The sequence below is a fragment of the Lepidochelys kempii genome, chromosome 16 (genome assembly GCF_965140285.1).
Source record: "Lepidochelys kempii isolate rLepKem1 chromosome 16, rLepKem1.hap1, whole genome shotgun sequence".
Taxonomy (NCBI): domain Eukaryota; kingdom Metazoa; phylum Chordata; order Testudines; family Cheloniidae; genus Lepidochelys; species Lepidochelys kempii.
The window spans coordinates 27,426,565-27,450,185 of record NC_136395.1 but is presented as its reverse complement, the minus strand read 5'-3'; the positions used below and the strand labels follow the sequence as shown (position 1 = coordinate 27,450,185).

The following is a 23,621-nucleotide window of genomic DNA, read 5'->3' as shown; positions in this document are numbered from 1 at the left end:
ATCTGGCTGAGTTATAAGGATTTAAAAGTTGCATGCACTGGATTATGTTAAACTCTTATTAGCTTTATCTCCCAAACTTCAATTGATAATGCACATAACGTGCCTATGTAAAATGAGTGGAATACGTCTCAGGATTTCATTGTATGTGCACATGGGTGTGTGACAATGGAATAGAATTTCAGGTTTCAAAGACAGGATTGTGGAATATGATGTGAAGGTGTGCATGAATGGAGGTAGGACTTTCAAGGGGTACCATATGGGAAGAGGTATGACCTCTTCAGAGCCCTGCCTTATTTCACCTCCAAGGAGCTCCTGGGTTCTCTTGTCTGATATAGGTGAGGACGGAATGAGGTGTGAACTCCTACCTCATCAGTTGCACATACTGTGCAGTGAAGGGTATCTTTATTGCTGTCCAGTAAATATAGTAGCATTTCTGGAGTAATTTCATTGTTTTAAAAAAACACCCCAGAAATTCAATACAAAATATTATATTAAAAGAACATTATGTTGCCAAGAGCACCCAGAAGCCAGGAAGTGACACATTAAAGTTTGTAGCTCAAATTTAGATATATCCCTTTGTATATATGTATCCCTGTGTATGCACTAAGATACTGTCTTTTAATTATATGCTTGCATACCATTTTTCCCCAGGAACACTGCCTTATTTTGTGCACACTTTAGACAACTGAATGAGATGGGGTTGTGTGGTGAATTGGTCTGGGATCCAGAGCATTCTGCCTTACTCCTTCTATACTCTGTTATAAATGAGGCTGATGTACAGAGCAACCGTATTTCATTCACTGCCAGTGGTCTACTGGAAGAAGCATTGTTATGATAAAATCAGTGTACTGAGACCCAAGGATCAGACAGGAATCAGTTATATTCTTGACTTTGCATAGACTTCCTGTGCAACCTTGAATAAGTCACTCAGCCTCTTTGTAGCTCAGTTCTGCATCTGTAAAATGATGAAGATACTACTTAACTTCACAGGAATGTGTGAGGATAAATTCATGAAGATGTGTGAGGTGCTTGAATACTACAATGATCAGATCCATAGAGAAGCCTGGAGAGAAAGAGAGACCTTGTTCAGTGCATAGCTTGGATGGTGTGCACAAAGTGAGACATTGGGTCATGCACTGAACAATAAAGTTAAAGAAAAGAAACTGCCTCATCGCTGAGAAGCATGTATTTTGTACACTGAACAAAGATAAAGATTTTGTGGATAAGTAGTTTGTGATCATGTAATTATATCATACCCAACGGGGCAAAGTTACAGTTTTGTAGGCTTCTTACTACAACTGTTACATTTTTAATGTTTTGTATGGAATATACATAAAAGTTGTGTCTAAATTATATTACCATTAAATAAAACCGTATCAGTGAAGTTCAAAATGCTAAAATAATATGAAGGTTTTGATTTAAAAACACAAAATTTGTGTTTTGCTGAAGTGGTGATGGTGTCCTGATATTTTCTTATGTCTCGCTACTACACGTTGAATTGCAATAGTCAGCCGTGGGTCTGAGGAGCACATGAGCTCTGATACATTGCCTCAGCCAAGCAGATTAATGTCAATCTATCCTGCAAATCCATACTCTTGTGAGTAGTCTCATTGAAATCTGTGGGAATATTAGTATTTAAGGTTTCTCATGTAACGGTTTATAAAGTTGAGAAGTTTGCCTGAATTTCTTTGCCTTTGTGCCTCATGTCAGAATCATGACATTGCATTATATTTTGCCTCTGTCAAAAGTGGGAACTGATTATAATATAGATGGCAAGTGCTAAAATACTGTGGGGGGGATCAGGACTTGATGAATAATCTTCACATTGTCTGAATGAGAAGTTTGGTGGAATTTTTAAGACTTTCCAGTTAATATACATTTTAGCATGGAAGGGGTTTTAACGTACCTTTGCTAAAATTAGAAATAAAAGGAGTTCTTTTGGTTAAACTCTAGAGTTGAACACATAATTTCTTGTGATTTTTCCCATAATTATGAATAGACAAGGTGATTGCATGTGTAAGACTGTAAGGAAGCCTGAGCAATTTAGCATGCTGACTGTTAATAGCTCGAAGTCGGGGTACAGTGTAGAAAGGTAAAAATACCGCATCTGCTGTTACATGTTGTTAACTCCCTCAGCAGACATTAAATCATTTCAAGTACAATAATAGTGTAGGAGGTAAATTAACTAACCATTAACAATCTTATAAATACACAATTAACATGCCAACATTTATATGACACATTGATGGGGCAGCAGTAATTTTTGATTGGGAGTTTGCAGACCTTTGAGAAGCCTAAGGCTGCTGCTTGTTTAAACAAATTCTTACCATTTGCAGGTGAGCAGTGCCTTTTCCAGTACTAAGTGAGGTGTAAATAATTATATTTAAAGAACATTCTCAGTACACAACCTGGGAGACATTTCCTTTTTAAATATCCATCTACTGTACTTAGTTGTCTGTACTCCTGAGGTCAAAGCCAGCAGGTTATTACTTAAAGGCCCTCAGCTGGCAAATTACAGCAAAGGGACACATGCCTTATGGTCTCTCATTTTTAGCAGACAGAAATATTTACAGACAGACAATTTATTTTTCTAATTAAAGTAATTTGTCTAGACATGCATAATTGTAATTTAATAAAAGTTGCTAGAAAACAGCTGGACATTGTTAATGTAACTTATTAAAACTTGTGGTAGAAGTTGAATTATTCTTTAAGAGGTATATTTTTAACAAATGGAATGCTGGATTTCTTCTCTCCCATTCTTTTGCTGAAGTCCTGCATGGTGCTGGGACTATTATTTAATATTATGCAATGGTATAAATCTGTATGGCACTTTACCAAAAAAAAAAAAAAAAAAAGACATCTCTCCATCAAAGAGCATAGACAAGAAATGACAACAGACGAGGTGGAGAACGGAAGAGAGAGAGAACAGTAAGAATCTGTAAAGATTATGTAATTTGTGTTGTTAGATTCTGACTTTTGAGGGTTTTTTATGGGGGAGGTATTGGTGATCAAATCCCATAGTATGATGCTTGCAGAGCCGCCTTTGGACACCTCCATAATTTTGACTTTCTTTCCGCCATTAGTAACTGTATGTGGCAGTCACTGTTGAAGTTAAGTACTACTTCTTTCCATTTAATACAAATATTCATGAAATCCTGATGCCAGACCTGTTGGTGCCTAGTGAGGGATCTCCAGGCTGCTAGTTTCTGAGGAATAAAGTATATTTTGTGTGAAATGTGGTGTGACTTTGCCGTTCCCATTTATGTGAGCTTGCTGATGCTTTCCTGCATTCTGGGCTGTGACAGACTGTAAGGCAAGGCTCAAATTGCAATCTTTTACTCTAGTTCTGTGGGAATGTACTTACTGGGGTTTGACATCCTTTTTTTCCTTAGTTCTTTCTGGGAAATTCCTTTCTCTTTCTTGAAGAAGCTCTTGCAGAATGCAGTGATAATGAGAAGTTGTCATGTACCCGCAATATGATTATTTAATCCCTGGAGTTCTATAGTTGTTTTAAATCTTTTTTTTTTTCCTGGAAGTGGGAATGTTTCAGCCATGCATTTGTATGAAAGGCAGTGCTGTCTAACAGATATAAACCACAAAGATTGAAAGTTCAAGGTCCTGGGTTCTGTTTCTTGCTCTGCTATTGCGATAGCTATAGGCAAGAAACTATGCCTCCATTTTTGCTACATGTAAAATGGAGATAACGTTTACCTCGCAGAGTTTGGTAAATATTTGTTTGTTGTTAAGCAGTGCTATGAAAGTGCAAATTGCTGTTGGTAAAATACTAAAGAGCTTGTGGTATATGACCATAGTATTCTTCGGGTGTTACACTAATGGTCCTCTAACTAACTCCATTGAGCAGCAGTGCAAGTTAAATGTTCTGTCCTGAAATGCAAACCTTTTCTTCTCTTTTTTTAAAACATTTCTCCTTGAAATGGAAAAAACTGGAGTTCAGCTGGTAGGATGCACATTTGGGGTTAAAGAAAGTTCCCACTTGAAACCTATGCCTTAATTTTTAGGTCTAATTATTAGTTTCCTGCTGAAGAAGTCTTTGCTGAATGAAGAAATGGTGTTCAGTGTATCATTGCTTTAGCATGCATTTTATGACTGCTGCACCAACTTTTCAACAATAAGTCATGTAGGTGGTAGCAGTCAGTGTGAAGAGCTGAACTCAGAAGATTGGAGGGAGCTGAGAGCACACAGAGAAGGGGTGAGAGGGAGGGAGTGCAATCATCCAGCTGGCCGATAAATCTGAGAGATCATCTCAGGAGGTGTCTGCTTTAAGGGGTGCTAAAATCAAGCATTGAAGAGGCAGTATGCAGAGGAGGCTAGGAGGAAGACAGCATCAGAGGAAGCAGAATGGAAATACAGGATTGTTGTAGGGGGTGGGTGAAAGACAAATAAAGACATAGTGGCTGATATCAATTACGTGAGAGTGGGGGGCTGAAAGCATTAAAGGAAGAGAAGGGAGAAGAGGGGAGATGTTGAATGTATAAAGGAAACTTCCTCCTGAGTGTGATAGGTAGGTGTATTGTACCTTATAGCAATCATTTGTTTTGTGTTAATTACTAGTTTGGGGGTGTACATTTTATTTAATTTTCTTAGGTTATCTATTTGAATTCAAACTGTCCCCCAGGATAAATGGTTGCCACTTTTATAGATACTCACTGTGTAAATGGTTGTACCATGTCAGAATGAAATTAAAGTAATTCAGTGCATAGAACTTAGTTAACTAATACTTAATTCCAATTTTGGATGTGACAAAAACATCACAGAGTAAACATTAATCACTCTGTTTTTCTTAAAGTGCTGTATATTTTATGTTTCCAGGTAAGTTTGTCCATGGAGCAGTATGGAGAGAAGAAGATAGCATAGTAAGGTGGTGGAGTTGTGGACAGGATGGCCTTCCTGGACAACCCAGCAATTATATTGGCTCATATTCGGCAGTCACATGTGACCAGTGATGACACAGGGATGTGTGAAATGGTCCTGATAGATCATGATGTTGACCTAGAGAAATTCCATCCTTCTTCAGTGACTGGAGACACTGGTTCGGAAACGCAGGGAAGCAATGGAGAGACTCAGGGTTATGTATATTCCCAATCAGTTGATATTACCTCAAGCTGGGACTTCGGTATTAGACGACGATCAAATACAGGTAAATGCTATTTGCAAAAAAACCTACCCCCAAACAAAACACAGAACCAGCAACAACATACCAGTTAGAACCTCACGCAAAAGGCTAATTTGACTTGCTTGGACCAGTTATCAGAACCCAAGTAGCTACTTATATGTCAAACCTTTCTTTTGTAACATTTAGCTAGGCAAATAGGTCTGTTTCAGGAAAAGAAATACATAATGGGCCAGTTTCTTTAGTGCGTTGTTAACTGATTTTTAGTTGATTTTTCTACTCCAATGTACCAAATCACAGTGTGTAGAAGAACTTTGAAGTTGTCAGTTTTATTACAAAAAATTAAAGATTTAGAAAATATTGTGGTAAAAAACCATCAAAATTCCACTATCAGTCCTTGAAATTCTTATTGTTTAGGTACACAAAGTCGGTTTTTTTTTTTTGTTTTTGTTTTTTTTTTTTTGTGAGGATACCTACTTTTTGAGTAGTACCTACCTAGTGGGGCACCAGACCAAGTCATTCTGGCCCGAAGTATTAAAACCAATGACACAACTGAGTATAGGAAAAAAGGGGTTAGTAGATGGACAAGAAAACCAGAGTAACAGAGGCCACTGAAGAGAGAACAGGACAGGGGAGGTGTGAGAGAATGTACAACAAAAAGAGGACATACATAGTGTTGAAGAAGGGAGGGAGGGAAATGGAAGGAAACAAAGTACAGAAGTAAATGTGATACATTTATACTTTGTATTTACCACATTTATTGTGGAAAACTTGAGTGAGGTGTTGGCAGAATGTTGATCATAATTAATTTTGAGTCATAATACCTTTGAGTGCACAGAACTTCGCTAACAGAGCAGGTGTCTCTTAAAACTGCATGCCACAGTAACAAGTAATGTTAGGAGTCTTAGACCAGGATTGTCACAGTGAATGCTGACAATGTACATCATGACAGGTCAGCTGCTCTATGGGCTTTTATCATGAAATTTCAGAACAACAGATGATTTTGTAGTACCAAAATCCAAGTTGGATCTTAATTCTGTAATAGCACTTTTTTCTCTGATGGTGCTCTAACAGATCAACAAATGGGAGATTTAGCAGCAAGGAATATATAGTATCAAATATATTGTCAGATTAATAACCTGATATATCCTTTACCTGGAGGGGAATTAATTCTTCATTTGAAGACAGACTCAGTGATCCATCTTGCTTTTTCATCTTTGACTTCTGCTGTATTGTATCTACAGTACTACAAAAATCTGAGTTAGGATTTGAGCTCTCAAAATATGCTAATTTAAAGATATTTACCTTTTTGGTATATACTAATTGCTTAGTTTTTGTTAATAGGGAGAAAACATCCCTCTTCTGTTCTTTTGCAGTAGGGGGATGTGGGAGTTGGTACACACAGCCTCCAAGGAAGGTTCTGTGCTGAAATGCTCGAGTGTTGAAGGCTTGAAATAGGAAGTTCATCTCTTTCCTTGTAGGAACATACATTTGCGAAATAATTTTTTTGCAGGTAATACACCACCACCTAAAGCTCAGAAGTAAATTTAACTAGATTCTACCTACCCAGAAAAGTGATGTACAGTAATAAGTATCTTAAGATACTTTTTAAAAGCTAATGTATTGTCAAAAGTTGTGAAAAATAATTAATAGTATTGATTCAGTATAATTAAGGCATCTCGCTAAATTTGGAAATAAGGTCCATGAATACATAGTCCTAGGACTAGCTAAAACTGACTTCCATGTAGCCAGGTGAAAAGCTTAATGTGCCAGACCGCATGGCATTTTCTTTGAGAGGTTAGTTCAGTTCAATTGTTGTTACAGGATAAGAAAGTGGAGAAGGAGAGTTCAAAGTGTTGTGGAATTGCTGCAAAAAGTGGTACTGACAGATAATTTCACAGAGTGGGTAGATAAAAAGATAGATTAAATTCTAATCTGAAACCATTTAACTTCCCAGTTAGTGGCAGATTTTAAAACAATTGTTAGTATGGTCAGCCCAATGGGGAGCCAAGCTGATGTCAGTTGTTTTTTGTTTTTTGTTTTTCTTTTCTCCTCCTCTTGAACCTCCCTCATCTTATTCTCTGATGTACATTGACACTGCCAGGCAGTTGATACAGTTATTAAGACCTACATAGCTCATGACCTGAAACAATGAATGATATAGAGAAAGTAAATTGGTCAGTTTTATTTACCCTTTCTCATAATACAAGAACAAGAGGCATCCAAAGAAATTGAAAGCAACAATTTAAAAAATAAAACCTTTTTACACAAGACACATAGTAAATTAATTAGCCGAAAGTGCTCAGTGCCAGAAAATATTAAGTGCAAGAGCTTCACAGGAATCAAAAAAGGATCAGATGTTTGTATAACATGCACAGTTTGGTTAGGTAGAATAAAAAAAGTACAAGGGCATATAAATCTTCATGCAGCAAGGCATAAATAAACTATTAACAGCCTGGAGTTAGAAACTTCCTTTTATGGGGAGGCTATTGCGTAAATGTAAAAATTTCTATTCTGTTAGGGCCACCAACTTCCCTGAGGCCACTTGTCTTCATTCCCATTGTAAACAATGATATGCACTGGCTATTTCGAAGGAGGGCATCTTAGCTCTGCATCTCTGGCCTCAGTTCTATTAAGAGTAATCAGAGGTGGCGGCCATTTTGAAAGAGAGCAGTTTTTTTATGGAATTCTTTCATAGAACATAATTCTTCAGCTCTGCTGAAGAAGAAACTTTAATTTATGAAGAAAAATGACAAAAATAACTGTTAATCATAAAAAATCACTTGTAGCCATTGCGTGAGATTTCACTGAGATTTGTCTATATGGAAAGTTGGAAGAGTCAGCATTAATTATTGTTAATTATCTGGCACCAGATCTTAAGGCACTAAGTATCATAAAGGACCCATATTCTACTTAATTTTAACTCTTAAACTAATTAACAGATTTACTTGTAAATTCTTAGAAAATGCATTCTGTACTTAGAGTAGGTCCTGTAAGTTTGGGGAAGATATGCTGTGTTCTACATATATAGAACAAAGTGATTGAATCCCTACTTTAAGTGTGAAACAGTCTTAACTAAGGAACTGCAACCAGCTCCTCAGCCATACGATTATTTTTATTAGCTACTCAATTTCAGATCTGTTAGTTTGAATATTTTTTCTTTCTAGTAAAGGACAGTAGATATTGTGTGTTCCTTGTAGCATAGTTGAGGCACTTTACATTGGTCTAAAGTAGGTGATATAAGTGTTTATTCCAGTGGATAGTGGCAAATGTTTTTTGAGTATATGATCTCATGTTTACTCTCTATGGTTTTAATACTCACCAAGAAGTTTTTAAAGGAATTCCCACTTGTGTTGTCATTTATTTCCTTTGGTTTGTATAGAATTGAATTCAAATTGTTTTTTCAAGAGTAAATTATGTAGCTGTAGTAATTTATCCATGCACTGCTGATGTCTGACAAGCACTGGAACAAAATGTGTTTTACTGCAGCAGTGGAGAGTCGACATGTTGTTATAGGTCCTACAAAAATAGTGGCTATTGAGCACTCATACATGTCAGGTTACATTGTAAAGTAGGTTTAATTTAAGGCGTAAAACTTTGAAAAGTTGAAAAACCTTGAAAGTCGTCTCGGGGTGCAAGGTTGTACAATGAGGTAAAAAACACTCTGTGCTGGCATGCTAGGGTTGCCAGACCATGGGGCCAGGCATTGTGGGGAGTACAGGAGCTTGTCAGCCTAGTATTTATCTCTACCATAGGAGATAGGTAGGGAGAGCACGGATACTTGGTTTCCCATCTCTTCTCCCACAAAAAAAAAAAATGTTTATTTCCAGCCCACAGAGATTATTAGCCAGAGCAAGGGGGGGAGTATGCTACACCTAGTAAAGGGCTGTAGCAAATTACTTCTCTCCCAAACTCAGGGGTAGCAGAAAAGGCTCATTTAGCCCTTAATATTTGATGGAAACAGAACTACGTATGGTCAGTGAAATTTTTGACACTGAATGCTTGCAAACTAATACGTTTATGAGAATGAACCTTAAATAATTCAGACTTCTAATAGATGCTGATAATCCCATGTAATTTGGAGTGGCTGTAGTGCAATCACGCGATGAATGATAATTTGGAACCAACTGGTAGAGGAATTGTATTGAGATGGAATAATTGCACATATCTCCATTTGTTCTTTTAAAATAAAATTAACCCTTGACTACACCAAGCCAGATTACTAAGGCTTTGTGAGAGGAATCCCACAAGGATTAAGGAAGGTGGAGTTCATACACTGCAGCTCATGGGCAAACTGCAGGTCTTAAGAGGATGGTGCAAAACTCTCTTCTTTAATACGTAGTCACCCTGCCCTCTCCCCACAGAGGGACATGTCAGGGCTTAAAGGGATACAGTTGCCCTTAGAAGGGTCCCAGGCACCTGGACGAATAGCTCCCCTTATGTAAGAAATTGACCTGTTATTAATTACAACAATGTTAAAAGAAATGCTACATTTCCTGGTTTCCCCATTTCTTCCCTTTCCCATTGGTTTCAGGGAAACCAGAAGATAATTTAAAAAGCTGAAAAAGCTATTCCAAATTATAGATATATTTACCAGAAAGATATTATTTCTCTTTGGGGGAGGGGAGATTTTGAGGGATTGATGCTTAATGTGGCCCAAATAACAATTTGATTTTGAACTATAGGTACAATAATAAATTAGAAGAAAATGGCTTCACTTTTTAAAACTAAACTCTCACAATGGAAGAACATCTTGCTTCATGTTTACCATTACGAACAGAGATGTTTCCTGTACTTTTTTCACAGTTAGTCAATTACTTTTTTTAGATATTATAGCTAAAGTGTCAACAACTTTTTTAATCAATGCTTTGGCTAAGAGTTCTGATACTTGGTAAAATGTTGGACTGATGACCCACCATTTGCATCTTGAATGCAGTTCTAAGTATAAAGAAGGGATAGAATGTATCAGTGTATTTTTTATTGGTGAAAGTGTACAGGAATTGTCAGAGTAATTCAGTATTTTAAAATCTCCTTTAAGAGGCCATTTTAGTTAATAAATGATCACAATACATCAAAATTGTTAATATATCCAGCAAATTGTGTTTTCTCAAATGACCAAAATCATTACTTCTACTTGCCAATCTAGTTTGCTTTCTTACTGGTAATGGTGAGTTCACTGCAGTGATTATTTCTGGTGGTTGGTTTCTCGGGGTAGCTTCTACCTGATTATTTATTTGATAGTTTGTCTCCTGAGATAAATCTGGTGTTAACAATAAGTGAATTTCCGGAAAGAGGAGATCCTGGAGTCTGAGTTGCTTGATACTTTAACTGTTTGAGCCTTATTTTCAAGATCTATTTTGGAGATGGAATCAAAATATGTAAAGAAATATTATATTCATTTTAAGATTTGACTAATGTTGTGAAGATACAAATCATTTATTTTATTACCTATAAACTGTTTCAGCACACTGAAGAAAAAGCTATGCTAATTTATATCGCTTTGACATTTTATAATTTTCATGATTTTTAGATAAAGGATTTTATATTTAAAACTTTAATAGTCTAGTCTGAGTTCATTTATCTTTAATTTTTGAAACGGGTAGAGTAATTCATAACAGTAATTTTATTCCTGTAATGTAATATTCACTTGAGTTCATTTGTGCATTAAAATTCCTTTAAGACCGTTATTAATGATTTATATAATGAAATGTCATATTAATCACAGAAGTTTTCACATTTTATTATTCTCTTCCATGTTAATACTATCTTTATGATCTCTATTAATGTTTTATATCCTCTAATTTCAATTATAAATCAAGAACACTTTCATGTTTTTGTTGGTATTTGCTTTTCAGGGGTGCCACCTTTAAAATTTTATGACTTCTCCCCCTACGTATGCAGTATAAAACATCTTTATTCATATAAAGGTAGTTAATTATGTCTTTGTTTATAGTAAACTTCCATTGACAAACTTATAGTAATAATATTTCTTTTCAAGCTCAGAGACTAGAACGACTACGAAAAGAGAGACAAAATCAAATAAAATGCAAAAACGTTCAGTGGAAAGAGAGAAATGCTTCTTGTTCAGGTAAAAAGAAACATCTATTTTCTTTATATTTTTAATTGTTGAGTTTACTTAATATTCATTTACAGAGTTTTCAGTTTATAAACCTCACTTAAAAACTTCCAAAACACAGAGGAAATATCAGTGAAGGATTCTGACCACTTCCTATTCTCACTTGTGTTCTCCCCGTAGTTTTCAGCCACCACCTGCCCACTCCTATTGATTTACATTGATTAAAGAAAAATCAAGACATTGATTAAAAGCTACTGTAGTTGACTGAAGTTTTAATAAATTAGAGTTTTTTAAGGAACATTTCAGAATAAAGATTGTTAACACAGTGCTTGCAGAACTTGGCAGTTTCTAACATCACTGTTTATTTTGTGTCTACACATAAAATTTAGGTCAACCTATCTAACTTGCTCGTGATGTGAAAAATTTTCACCTGTGAGAAACGTAGTTAAACCAACCTAAGCCCTGGTATAGATTCAGCTAAGTCGATGGAAGAATTCTCCCATCAACTTAAGTACCACCTCTTGAGGTGATTTACTACAGAGATGTAAAATCCCCTTCCAGTGCTATAGCAAGTGTCTACACTACAGCAGCATAGCTGCAGTGTGACAGCTGTGCCGCTGTAGTACTTGCAGTGTAGATATACCCTGAAGCTCCTCTTAGCTTGATGATTAAGCATCAAAGACAATGAAATTGTATTCTGGAATTTTTTGCATGGGAGCTGGTGTTTAACAAAACGAATAACTGACAAGCCTTGACTGTCTCCTTGCAACAGATCAAAGCTGATTAGAGTATCTAGCTTCCAGGTGGAAGACCACTATTTTCAAAAAAGTGATAGGATGCATAACCTATTTCAAGTGGCCTTGGATGTTATGGATGAATGTGTGGTGTGAAACGTTTTTTTAAAGGTTATATTTACAAATTTTAAAAGTAGTCTCGGTCCGTTTTCTAGGTGAGGAGGAAAGCTTAAGGGGAAAAAAAGCATGAGAGAAGTATTATGAAAATATGACTTGTCTTCATGGGTTTTAAGCTTCTTGGGGCTTCTAAACTCACTCTGCCCTCACTTCATCAAACCATTAATGTTATTGAAAGATGGCTCTTGCTTTTAATGTAGCTCTGCTTAAGAATGTGGACACAGGAAACTTCAGAATGAAATGAAGCCAGAAATGCCATTTGAGGTTTTTATCTGTTTCTTAGAACCGGTAGTTATAACTAATATTTTCCCTGTAAATACCTATTACTTTCTTTTGTAACTTATAATTTAGTGTTTCTTATTACTATACTGTGGTGCTTAAATGGTAACATATGGAATTAAAAAAATTCTATGCCAATTATTTTATTTCCTAGCATAACTGATGTCTGTTCCTGTTGTATTTGACACAAACTGTCAAAGTCTTGTATGGTCTATCATGCCTCCTTCTTTCAAAATTTGTATATATCTTAACATGGTCCCTACGTAATCTCGGTCCCTAGGTCCCTGTATTTTTCTGTCTGCCCTTTGTAGGACCTTCTCCAGTTCTATAATATCTTTTTCATAAGAGAGTGAACAGAGCTGCTCACAGGATTCCAAACATGGTTGCACTAATCCCCTATACAGAGTTAAAGCATACATTTGATAGTTCTGTTAATGCATCCTAAATGTTTTTGCCTTTTTACTCTGTTAAGCATTATATTGAAGGTTTTAAAGTTTAATCTTCCATAACCTCCAACCCCTTCTGCTCAATGTTTTGTAGCTTTTGACCAGTGACGGTATAATCCTCTCTTCTTGTTTCTTATCCCTAACCATATTCCTTGATGTTTCTTTGCATTGAAATGGACAATGGATTCCCAAGCTCTTGCTTTATTCTAGCTTGTTCTGTTGTCTCATTCCTGGACCACAGATCTAAGACATTGGGGGTCTCTGCTCCATGCAGCCTTGGAGGTGGACCAAACCTATCAATTATTAGCAGGGGAGGTGTTGCTCCTCCCCTTAGAAAGTTCTCCAGTTTTTTTGAGTCTTCAGATGCAGGCAGGGAGTCCCATTCTTCCCTGCTGCGGAGCAAAAAACAAAACAAAAAAATCTCCAAGTTTTGATTTGATTAGCACAGGGGTTTCCCTTTCTCCCCACAGTCTCCTTTGGAAGGTGTTCTAAAAGGCACAAAATGAAATCTGTTTCCCTCAAGTGGCGTAAATCTGCGGTGTGCAGCGTGGAGGATAATCCTCAGTGGTGCGTTCCCCTGCTCACTTTCAGAGCAAAGCAAGAGAGATAAATACAGAAAAATCCCGGCAATAGGCATACTGATTCCTCTGGGCCTGAACATCCACACAGGGAATTCTTCCTCATTAGGGGAAGAAGGTCAGAGTTAAAGACTCAATAGTCAAATACATATTAAAAAAACAAAACAAAAACCCTCCCACAGAGGATAGTCTCTTTTAGGCAAGAGTGTACTGAGCATAGTAAACTCTGAGTATGAAGTCTGCAGATGCCCTAAACGTTCTATAGCTATATATCCCTTCTCAGGCATCCTGAGAAGGTGTAGTGGTGCAGTAAGGAATTCTAGCTACACCTAGAAGACAAGGAAAGCATCAGATTGGAATAACCCAGGAGCTGGAGACGACAAAGAGGAAATGCCCATACTTTTAGCTTCCAGAAAGAAATCTACTAACTCAGTCTGTCTATTCAGGGGCCTGCTTGAGGTTTACCTTTTGGTTCTAGGACAAAGGCCTCACTACTATATCTACCTCAGTACCATGGATTCTTGAATTTCTTTAAGATTGACTCAGACTGGGCCTGGCATTTCAGACACTCAAAGGTCAAGTTGCTGCTTTGTCTAGCATCCTTAGTGAAGCCGGGAAGTAGTGAATTTCTTCCTACCCAAATGTCCAACATTTTTTGAAAACAGCATTTCTTCTACATCCTCCTGAAGCACACAAAGTTCTTTCTTGGGATCTTAACCTGGTTCCCAGGGCCATTTCAGACCCTTCATTTGAACCACTCCTGAAGGTGTCTCATTTTCTAACCATTACAGTGGTCTTGTTGATAGCAGTCAATTCAGCCCTCGGGGAGTGAGTTAGGAGTTTTTTCCTAGTAACCTCAGTACTGTACCTTCCATAAAGATGATAAAGTGGTCCTCAAATCAACTCTGCCTTCAGACCAGGCTCTGTAGAGCACAGAAAATTGTCCTTCCATCCTCCTGGCCAGCTCCGTGCATCCCAAAGAGAAACTGTGGCATACTTTGGATGTCCACAGAGCTCTCAAAGTATATATTCACCACACAGCTCAGTTCAGAAAGACAATTACTGTGTTTCTTTTTATCATCTGTTGTCAAAGGGAAAGCAGGCTTCAAAATCTTCAGTTTCCAGATGGCTAAAATTTTGTATCTCAGAAGCATACAAGTCTAAAAGCATAACTCCATCCTCCAAAATCAGAACTGACTCCCTGAGAGTAGTAGCAGTTTCATGGGCAGAAAGATCATACGTGTCATACAAGGAAATCTATAAAGCAGCCACTGGGTCATCTGCTCACATTTGCTCATATTTTCTCCCAGTTCCTCAAGCTGTCCATTTAGTCATAATCTGAGGTAGCCTGTGGTAGATGGATGCGTCTCACTTAGGAGGAGGTGGTTGAAGGACATCTACATAGAACACATCACAGGACTTCGGCAATACCAGGAGAGATGAGCTGGTGTGCCAATGAGAAGCACAGTGGGGAAAGTAACTGAAATACTTTCCATATGGATTATATTTTCTAAATGGACAGCCTACCCTAAATTCTCAATTACTGAGGGACAATCTTCACTCATTGCTATATTTGCTTTCCTCAACCAACTCTCTGTATAACTTTCCATGAGTGAAGTACCCGAATACTTGGATGCTAATATCTAAACTGTATTCTTAAATTTATTCACCTAAATTTGGGTTATTGCTGATTTTGCACTATATGTATCTTATGACTTTAAAAACAAACTTTGTATTTGTGGATAATCTAAGCACTATACCCAGATGTACAAATACATTTTTCTTAACGTTAGCTTTAAGAAAATTTGTATATCCCAGTAACTATTAGGAGAGGGGTACTCTCATTCACAGCTCTTCATAACTGTGTAAAGTTCCCTGTGAGTGGACGCTGCTAGGAAAATCCCAGTGTCATGGATCTGTGGATCTCATTACATATCGCACTAAGAACATTTATCTGTGCCTTACCTGAAAATTATCTTCCTGAGAGTAATGAGGTCCACAAATCCTGCCCACCCTGAATAGGCTGATAATTTGAGACAACTATGGGATTATTAATTGGCACTAAGCATTTGTTGTTCATTGAATTCCTTGCTCTGCCGGAGGATTGTTCTATTTAGTCTTTAGTGTTTAATGTTCCTTACAGATATAGAGTGGTTAGAAATTTCTTAGGCTATGAAAATGTCTCCACTGGCAGTTTCTCAGAGGTGGTGCCACACCTCCCCTGCCACTGATTAACTGGTCTGGTCTGCGTCCAAGGCTGCATGGATCTGTAGACCTCATTACTCCAAGAAAGGAAATTTTCAGGTAAGGCATGGGTAAATTTTCCTGTTATTGCCCCTCCCTTATATTTAGTTCCCCATCCCCCAAATTTTGTCTTTGGCAGGCTTCACCTTCCTGTATTTTCCTTATTTCATGTCATTGGTGTATGAAGGGATCAGATTGGACCTTGAGAGTGACTGAATAGTTCTCCACTAGCTACTTCTTTCTGAGATACTTTGACTCTTTGCCTTAAATAGAACACCACTTTGTTTTGTCAACTTCTTGTGATAGGTGTCCCAAACCCAAAGCATATTTCAAGGTAAAGATTTAGATTCTGGTAGTGGAATGACTGTGTGTACAACTCCTCCTCCGCTGTCCTCCCCTTGTCAGTAGCTCTTTTACAGGCTTGGAGGTTAGAATCTGTTTTTAAAAGTAGGTGTTATTTAGGTCTGTGCTGTATTTACTTGTGCCGTATTCACCTAGCTTACCCACATATTGCTTCCTAGACTTTTTATTTCTACTGTCTCTCATGGTTGTCAAAAGACAAAGTTAATTTTCTCCCAGTCTTTCTCCTTCCCAGTTCTTTGCTTCTTCCTCAAAAAGTTTGTAGCTGTAACAGGCTGTTTCCAAACCAAAACAGAGGTTGCTTTTTTAAAAATGCATCATTTCTAATTGCTTTGAATCCCTGAGGTTTGTCTTTCAAGATTGAACAAATCCCATATGTAGACATCCCTAACAATTCTGTTCTGGAGTGGGGTTACATTTTTTAAAGTACTGATAAGCCTGACAGACTATCTGTTGCTGGTGCATGTGGAAAAAAAAGACTCTGTAAGTATAGTATACTCTGAAACCTGTTTTAAACGATCACTTAAGGGTCTGACACATCATTGGGTTAGTCAGAGTTGCCTGTGAGCAGCTGGAATTTCCTCTCCACTCCAGAGTGTGGTAGGTAAGTAGTCTAAACTTCCTTCCTGGTGTTTGACCTTAGAGGAAATTTAAATAACAGTTAAAAAAACAAGAAAACAAAACCCACCAATCAAAATATAAACCACGGTCTAAGCTTTATCCTGAGTCTTAGATGTTTCTTGGAATTCCCAGCAGGACCTCCTCCGCCCCAGTCTCTAATTGTCTTGATATCAGGCAGACACTCCAACCTTCCTCAACAATAACGAGCTCTACAGTAACTCCTCACTTAACGTCCTCCCACTTAACATTGTTTCAGAGTTACATCACTGCTCAATTAGGGAACATACTCATTTAAAGTTGTGCAATGCTCCCTTATAACGTCGTTTGGCTGCCTGCTCTGTCCACTGCATGTAAGATTTTATGGAAGAGCAGAGAGTTTACAAGGGAGCATTGCACAAGTTCCTCTTCTCCGCCTCCTTATCCTCCCTCCCAGCGCTTCCCACACCACCAAACAGCTGTTTGGCAGCGCTTAGGACTTTCTGGGAGGGAGGGGGAGGAGTGGGGAAGCGCTGCGTCTCCACTTCTCCCCCCACCCAAAAGTCATAAGTGCGAAGCGCTGGGAGGGAGGGGGAGGAGAAGGGAAGGGAAGCGTTGTGTCTCCGCTCCTCCCCCTCCCTCGCAGAAAGTCCTAAACCAGCCAAACAGTTGTTTGAAGGCTCTTAAGACTTTCTGTGGGGGGAAGGAGCGGGGATGCGGCGTGCTCCTGAGAGGAGGTGGAGTGGGGGTGGGAAGAGGTGGGCCTGGAGTGGAGTGGGGAAGGGAAGATGCGAGCCTGGAGCATTCCCCCAGGAAAGTCGGCACCTGTTCTTCTCCGGGTAAGCTGGCGCTGCTGTTGTGAAGGTGCTTTCTGGCATCCTTGCCTGTAGCGGGCTGTGCCTGGGTGGGGTAAGCCAGGGGCACTTCTCAACCACAGTACTGTACAGTATATATAATGCCTTTTGTCTGCCCCCCAAAATTTCCTTGGAACCTGACCCCCTGCATTTACATTAAGTGAAACGATGTTAAACAAATCCAATTTTCCCATAAGATTTAAAGTTGCATTTTTCAGGAACATAACTACAACCTTCAGTGAGGAGTTACTGTACCTGTCAGCATGAGTCAGCAAAGTTCTAGAGACTGAGTTTAGGATAGCTGAACTGAAAATCACTTTATTCCTAAACAGAGTTCTCAGATCTGCCAACCTGTTACAATAGGCTTCTGTTAAAGGTGGAGAACTGTACTCCTTCACTTGGGGATTCTTTGGAGATCACTGAAGACGGGTGAAGTATGGGGGAAATAGTTTCACTGTTTCTGTCTTTCTTTTCAGTTACTATTGACAGTTATTTCAAATATAAAGGGCTCCTTGTTTCTTTGGCTACCTAGATGTTATAAGCACACAGAAAGAAGTGTTGGGGAGGTAGTAGTTAGAGCAGGGGAATGGAGTTCAGGAATGAGTAGTAGTGGTAAACAAACATTTATACTCTGGTAGCATCCAAAAGCCCCGATCTAGAGCAGGGTGTCATTGTGCAGGGCACTGTACTGACAGGGATGGGACAGTCACTGCCACAGAGGATGTAACATACAACCAGTGAATGTGACGAAGAATTGGCATGTGTGTAGTTATCATTTGTTTTAATTTTTTAAATTATAGATAGTGATAGGGTGAGGGGGAATAGCAGGAATGGGGAATTACATGTAAGAAAATGAGGAAAGGGGAAGTGGGGAGTTGCAGCTGATCACCTGCTTGGCCAAGTTCAGCAGGCAGGGTTTTGGAGGCATCACAGTGGAGGTGAGTTTTAAGGAGGGTCAAGTCGGAGCTGTACATATTGTATCAGGGAGATTTTTTCTGTGCATAAGAGGTAGTGTGGGGAAAAGTACAAAGATATTTAAAGGGAAGTTGACTTATGGTGTTGAAGGGAGGGACTGTTGGTGGGGAGAAGGTGGAGATTGATGTTCTGTTGAGTTACTAGCATTCTGGAATTTGTTCCAGCTGTGCCACTGACTCACTTTGCCTTTCTGTACCTCCATCCCTTCACCATAAAATGGGAACAATGATACCGTCCTGCCTCATCCATGTATTGAGGCTACAATTAATGTTAGTAAAGCACTTTGTGATCTTCAGGTAGGACACCAGAGAAGTGACAAAGCATTATTATTTTCTAAAATAATTATACTTGCTATCTTTACGTAAAATAAAGTGAATCTTCAGGTCACTTAGTAGGACTTAGTGCTTTTCATCCACGCATCTCAAAGCATTTACCAAGGTGGGTAAGCATTAGCTTAATTTATTTTATGAATGCTGAGTGGGAAAAAAAAGTCATTGATAAACTTTCCTTTCTTCATAAACTTCCAAATCCCTAGTTCTCATGCAAACTATGCTAGTATGTGTTGGGAAGTTTTTGTTGCAGATACATTTTTTGCTGCATATTTTGTGGTCAAATAAATTGCATCCAGGAATTTAGTGGTTTTGTTTTCAAATATGGGAACTATTGAGGGAGATTACTTTTCATAACTGAAATACTGTGTTTCAAAGGGGTGTATGTGTGATGAAATACTTTGTGTATATGTATGTTTCTCTTTTAAAAAGATTGGCTGTCCGTCCAATAGGCTTTGTAATGAGACCCTTATGGATTTTGCCTATTAAAGTGAAGTTAGAAGTGGAGTTAGAGAGGCTGTACAAAACAACCTAAGAGGCTTCTTTATTTGTTCAGATTAATTCATCAATAAACTTTGATAACACTGAAAAATGTAACAAGCTGTTCAGAAAGAAGGGGAAATGTAGTAAAATGTACAATATATTGAGACAGTCATCTGAACACTTTGGGCTTGTACAGAATAACACACTCAGCTAAAAATTCCATAAAAAAACAAAGCAAAACAACATATGCAGGCTAGTTAAAAAGCTTTAGGATGTGAAAATAGTGTAGCTAAACTTATCGTTTGTAAAAACAAAAAAACACCTGTGGTTTTCCTTCTAAAACTGAAGGCCGTTACAGTGGTGTTTCCTGTCCTTTTCAATAGGTTTTCCCTGTCCCTTCTCACAACACTGTGGAATGTGCTGCTGTTTCAAACTCCTGAGTCACACATAGGTTTGACTAAAATGAAAACTATGCAAAACAGATGCCACAGAAATGAACACAGAAGAACTCCAAAGATCCTCTCACTGCACATGCCAACAAAAGAAATAGCAAGCAAGCACATCTCAGATATTTCCTAAGAAACAACACAAGCAAGGAAAACACTTGAACCAATGAAATCATTCTACAGAACTCCAGGGGACAAAGTGTTTTCCAAAGGCACAAGAAATTACAGCTCACAACTCAGCAAAAGGTTATGGGCCTAGTACAGGAGATCAGACAAGATGATCATGATGGTCCCTTCTGATCTTAATGTCTATGAAACTCTATGAAACTATAACATAGTGGCAAATAAGAATTTTTAAAAACTAAAACAAGCCTGTTGTACAAACAGAATACGTTATGGGGTTTAAATTGCCATAATTAAAGACAAAATTTAATCATGCTCTTCTGGATTAATCTATATCTTGCTCTAACCTATTGGGTATCTTTTAGTATATACCACCCTTACCAACTGTTTGAACTTTCAGGTAATCCGATGGATAAAAATAAAACTGAGTTTGTGACTAGTTACAGTTTGACAGGTTTTAACTTCACAATTCAAAAAATGAACTGCCTCCCTGAAGCGCTGACCTTCTGAGTCCTGTTTAGTCCTGTTCAGTAACTGTTTGTTCTCTGGAGGGGCAGCATGTAAATCTTTGGGACTTGAGAGAATCCAAATGTATGCATAAAGAGCAGAGCATCGACAGTTTAGGTGGATTGATGCTGATTCTCAGATAGTGATTGAGTTTGGGGTGGTTTGCTCCAGGAGAAGATGTGGACCAAACTTGTCCAGTTTCAGTCACTTGTACTAGAGAATGAGACCCATTAGTTCTAGTAGGCTAAATGCTACAGGCTCTGAGCTACATTCGTCCATCCTGATTTTGTAGAATCCGTGTAACATTAGGACCCTCCCTTTATTAAAAAAAATCAATTTCCATAAATTTGGGTTTAAACTCTTGCTGACAATCCTGCTATTATATCAAACAGCATTATAACAGGCTTCTTATGCCCCACTAATTTACACATTAACTTCATTATTACCCTTATTATCACAATACTGTACTTCCTTGTGACCCAGGATGCTTTTTGCTCAAGCATGGTGTTATGAGACCTTATTTTTCCAGATGAGACCCCCCACAAGGCAGCTTGCTGGAAGAGGGGAAGTACATGGGAATGTGGGAATTGCCACACTGGATTAGATTCATGGTCCTTCTAGTCCAGTATCCTGTCACCAATAGTACCAGTCCTAGATGCTTCAGAGGAGGTGCAAGGAACCCTGATGGGATAACTTGCCCCAAGAGTGTTTCCTTTTAACCCCTACTAGTTAGGTGTGGGATTAAGCCCAGAAGCAAAAAATTAATATCGCTTCCAAAACTCTTGTTTATTTTTTAATATTTACTGTTACAATTCTGAATAAATCTAAGTCTCTAGCCATTACCATCGAGCAGTCTCCAGCTACAGATTCCAGCCAGCTCGATATTAACCTATCTGGATGACAAAGGGGGCAACTTAGACCTTGCTGGCGGATGCTCAAAAGATGTGCACACACTTGTATATGCTACTATGTTTCGGGCCCTTCAGCGGCCTCTGTTGAAATGTGACAGGTTCAGTCACAGAGACCCCCTTGGGACTGTCACCTGATGTGCTGAGATTACCTTTGAGCCCGTTTTCCTTGCCATCTTGGGACTTCCAGAATCCTGCCTTGTTGAGCCAAACATGCTAGCCTGCTGCAACACAGACCCAGGGTCCAGGCCATGCCCCCAAAGCTGGAGGCGTTAAGTGAAAACAGCTCTGCAGGTTACCTGACTCCAGCACCCAGACACCCAGCTCCCAATGGGATCCAAACCCCAACTAAATCCGTTTTACTCTGTATAAAGTTTATACAGGGTAAACTCATAAATTGTCCACCCTCTATAACACCGATAGAGAGATATGCACAGCTGTTTGCTCCCCCAGGTATTAATCACTTACTCTGGGTTCATTAATAAACAAAAGTGATTTTATTAAGTATAAAAAGTAGGATTTAAGTGGTTTCAGGTAATAACAGAACAAAGTAAGTCACCAAGCAAAATAAAGCAAAAACATGCAAGTCTAAGCCTAATACATTAAGAAACTGATTACAGATAATATCTCGCCGCCAGAGATGTTCCAATAAGCTTCTTCCACAGACTAGACTCCTTCCTAGTCTGGGCCCAATCCTTTCCCCTGGTACGGTCCTTGTTAGTTCCAGCAGCCATCTTAGGTGTTAAGCAGGAGCTTTCCCCTTTGTCCTGTTCCACCTCCTTTTATAGCTTTGGCACAAGGTGGGAATCTTTTGTATCTCTGGGTCTCCACCTCTTCTTCTAAATGGAAAAGTACCAGATTTAAGATGGATTTCAGCATCAGGTGACAGTCACATGTCCCTGTGAGACCTCATTCTTCATTATCCAGGGACTGGCCCACACATACACAGGAAGGCTTGCAGGTAACAAATCCATTCACAACCAATTGTCCTAGTCAATGGGAGCCATCAAGATTCTAAGCTACCATTAGTGATCCACACTTTGCATAATTATAATAGGACCTTAGAGTTATACTTCATATTTCTAGCTTCAGATACAAGAATGATACATACATACATACAAACAAACAAATAGGAGGAATATATTCAGTAGGTTATAACCTTTGTTATGATACCTTACAAGATACTTTTTGCATAAAGCATATTCCAGTTACATTATATTCACATTCATAAGCATATTTTAATAAAACACGGAGTGCAAGTCACAGAAACGTCATGACATTAAGCTTGCTATGCAGCTGTGAATCTATAGAACTTCAGTTATATCAGCTTCATTGTACAGAAGTGAAACATAGGTGCTGTGGAAGACTGAAGTACATTGGATTGACATTTTTGATTCTCCTCATCTTGGTCAGCTGCTCCGTATTAAGAGCAGGACAAGATCTGAAATGAAGATCTTTGAAACTGAACCCAGCAACCACCCCACATGAGCACTGGTATGGACATATTAGAATGGAAGACCAGCAACTTCCGAATCATGTGAACCGAAGAATGCCACTACATGGCTGTGACCTTAAGCACCTGGCCAGAGATAGATTCGAGTGGTGCTCAATCTGCAAGGAGGACACATCCTTTTGGGATTTGCCATGGTAGTGATGATTGTAACTCTAGGTATTCTTGATATTTCATAGAATCATAGAATATCAGGGTTGGAAGGGACCCCTGAAGGTCATCTAGCCCAACCCCCCGCTCGAAGCAGGACCAATTCCCAGTTAAATCATCCCAGCCAGAGCTTTGTCAAGCCTGACCTTAAAAACCTCTAAGGAAGGAGATTCTACCACCTCCCTAGGTAACGCATTCCAGTGTTTCACCACCCTCTTAGTGAAAAAGTTTTTCCTAATATCCAATCTAAACCTCCCCCACTGCAACTTGAGACCATTACTCCTCGTTCTGTCTTCTGCTACCATTGAGAACAGTCTAGAGCCATCCTCTTTGGAACCCCCTTTCAGGTAGTTGAAAGCAGCTATCAAATCCCCCCTCATTCTTCTCTTCTGCAGGCTAAACAATCCCAGCTCCCTCAGCCTCTCCTCATAACTCAAGTGTTCCAGTCCCCTAATCATTTTTGTTGCCCTTCGCTGGACTCTCTCCAATTTATCCACATCCTTCTTGAAGTGTGGGGCCCAAAACTGGACACAGTACTCCAGATGAGGCCTCACCAATGTCGAATAGAGGGGAACGATCACGTCCCTCGATCTGCTCGCTATGCCCCTACTTATACATCCCAAAATGCCATTGGCCTTCTTGGCAACAAGGGCACACTGCTGACTCATATCCAGCTTCTCGTCCACTGTCACCCCTAGGTCCTTTTCCGCAGAA

The 23,621-nt window shown here is 38.8% G+C and overlaps 1 protein-coding gene across 8 annotated transcripts in view; it reads left to right on the top strand.

Moving 5' to 3' along the window:
* Positions 1 to 23,621, top strand: part of MAPKAP1 (MAPK associated protein 1) — a 161,693-nt gene that overhangs the window by 13,109 nt on the left and 124,963 nt on the right. For 4 of the 8 annotated variants that reach the window (XR_012155279.2, XM_073314618.1, XM_073314615.1 and 1 more), the window contains 2 exons: positions 4,831 to 5,158; positions 11,130 to 11,219. The exons of 1 other annotated variant lie outside the window; for it this stretch is intronic. Coding sequence is in view for 6 of the 7 variants with exons in the window: in XM_073314618.1 (XP_073170719.1) it covers positions 4,900 to 5,158; positions 11,130 to 11,219 (349 nt within the window). In the remaining variant the exon portion in view is untranslated. Of the gene's footprint in view, positions 1 to 4,830; positions 5,159 to 11,129; positions 11,220 to 21,361; positions 22,917 to 23,621 lie in introns of those variants that run through there. 3 more of the 8 variants (XM_073314617.1, XM_073314619.2, XM_073314621.2) reach the window with 3 other exon arrangements.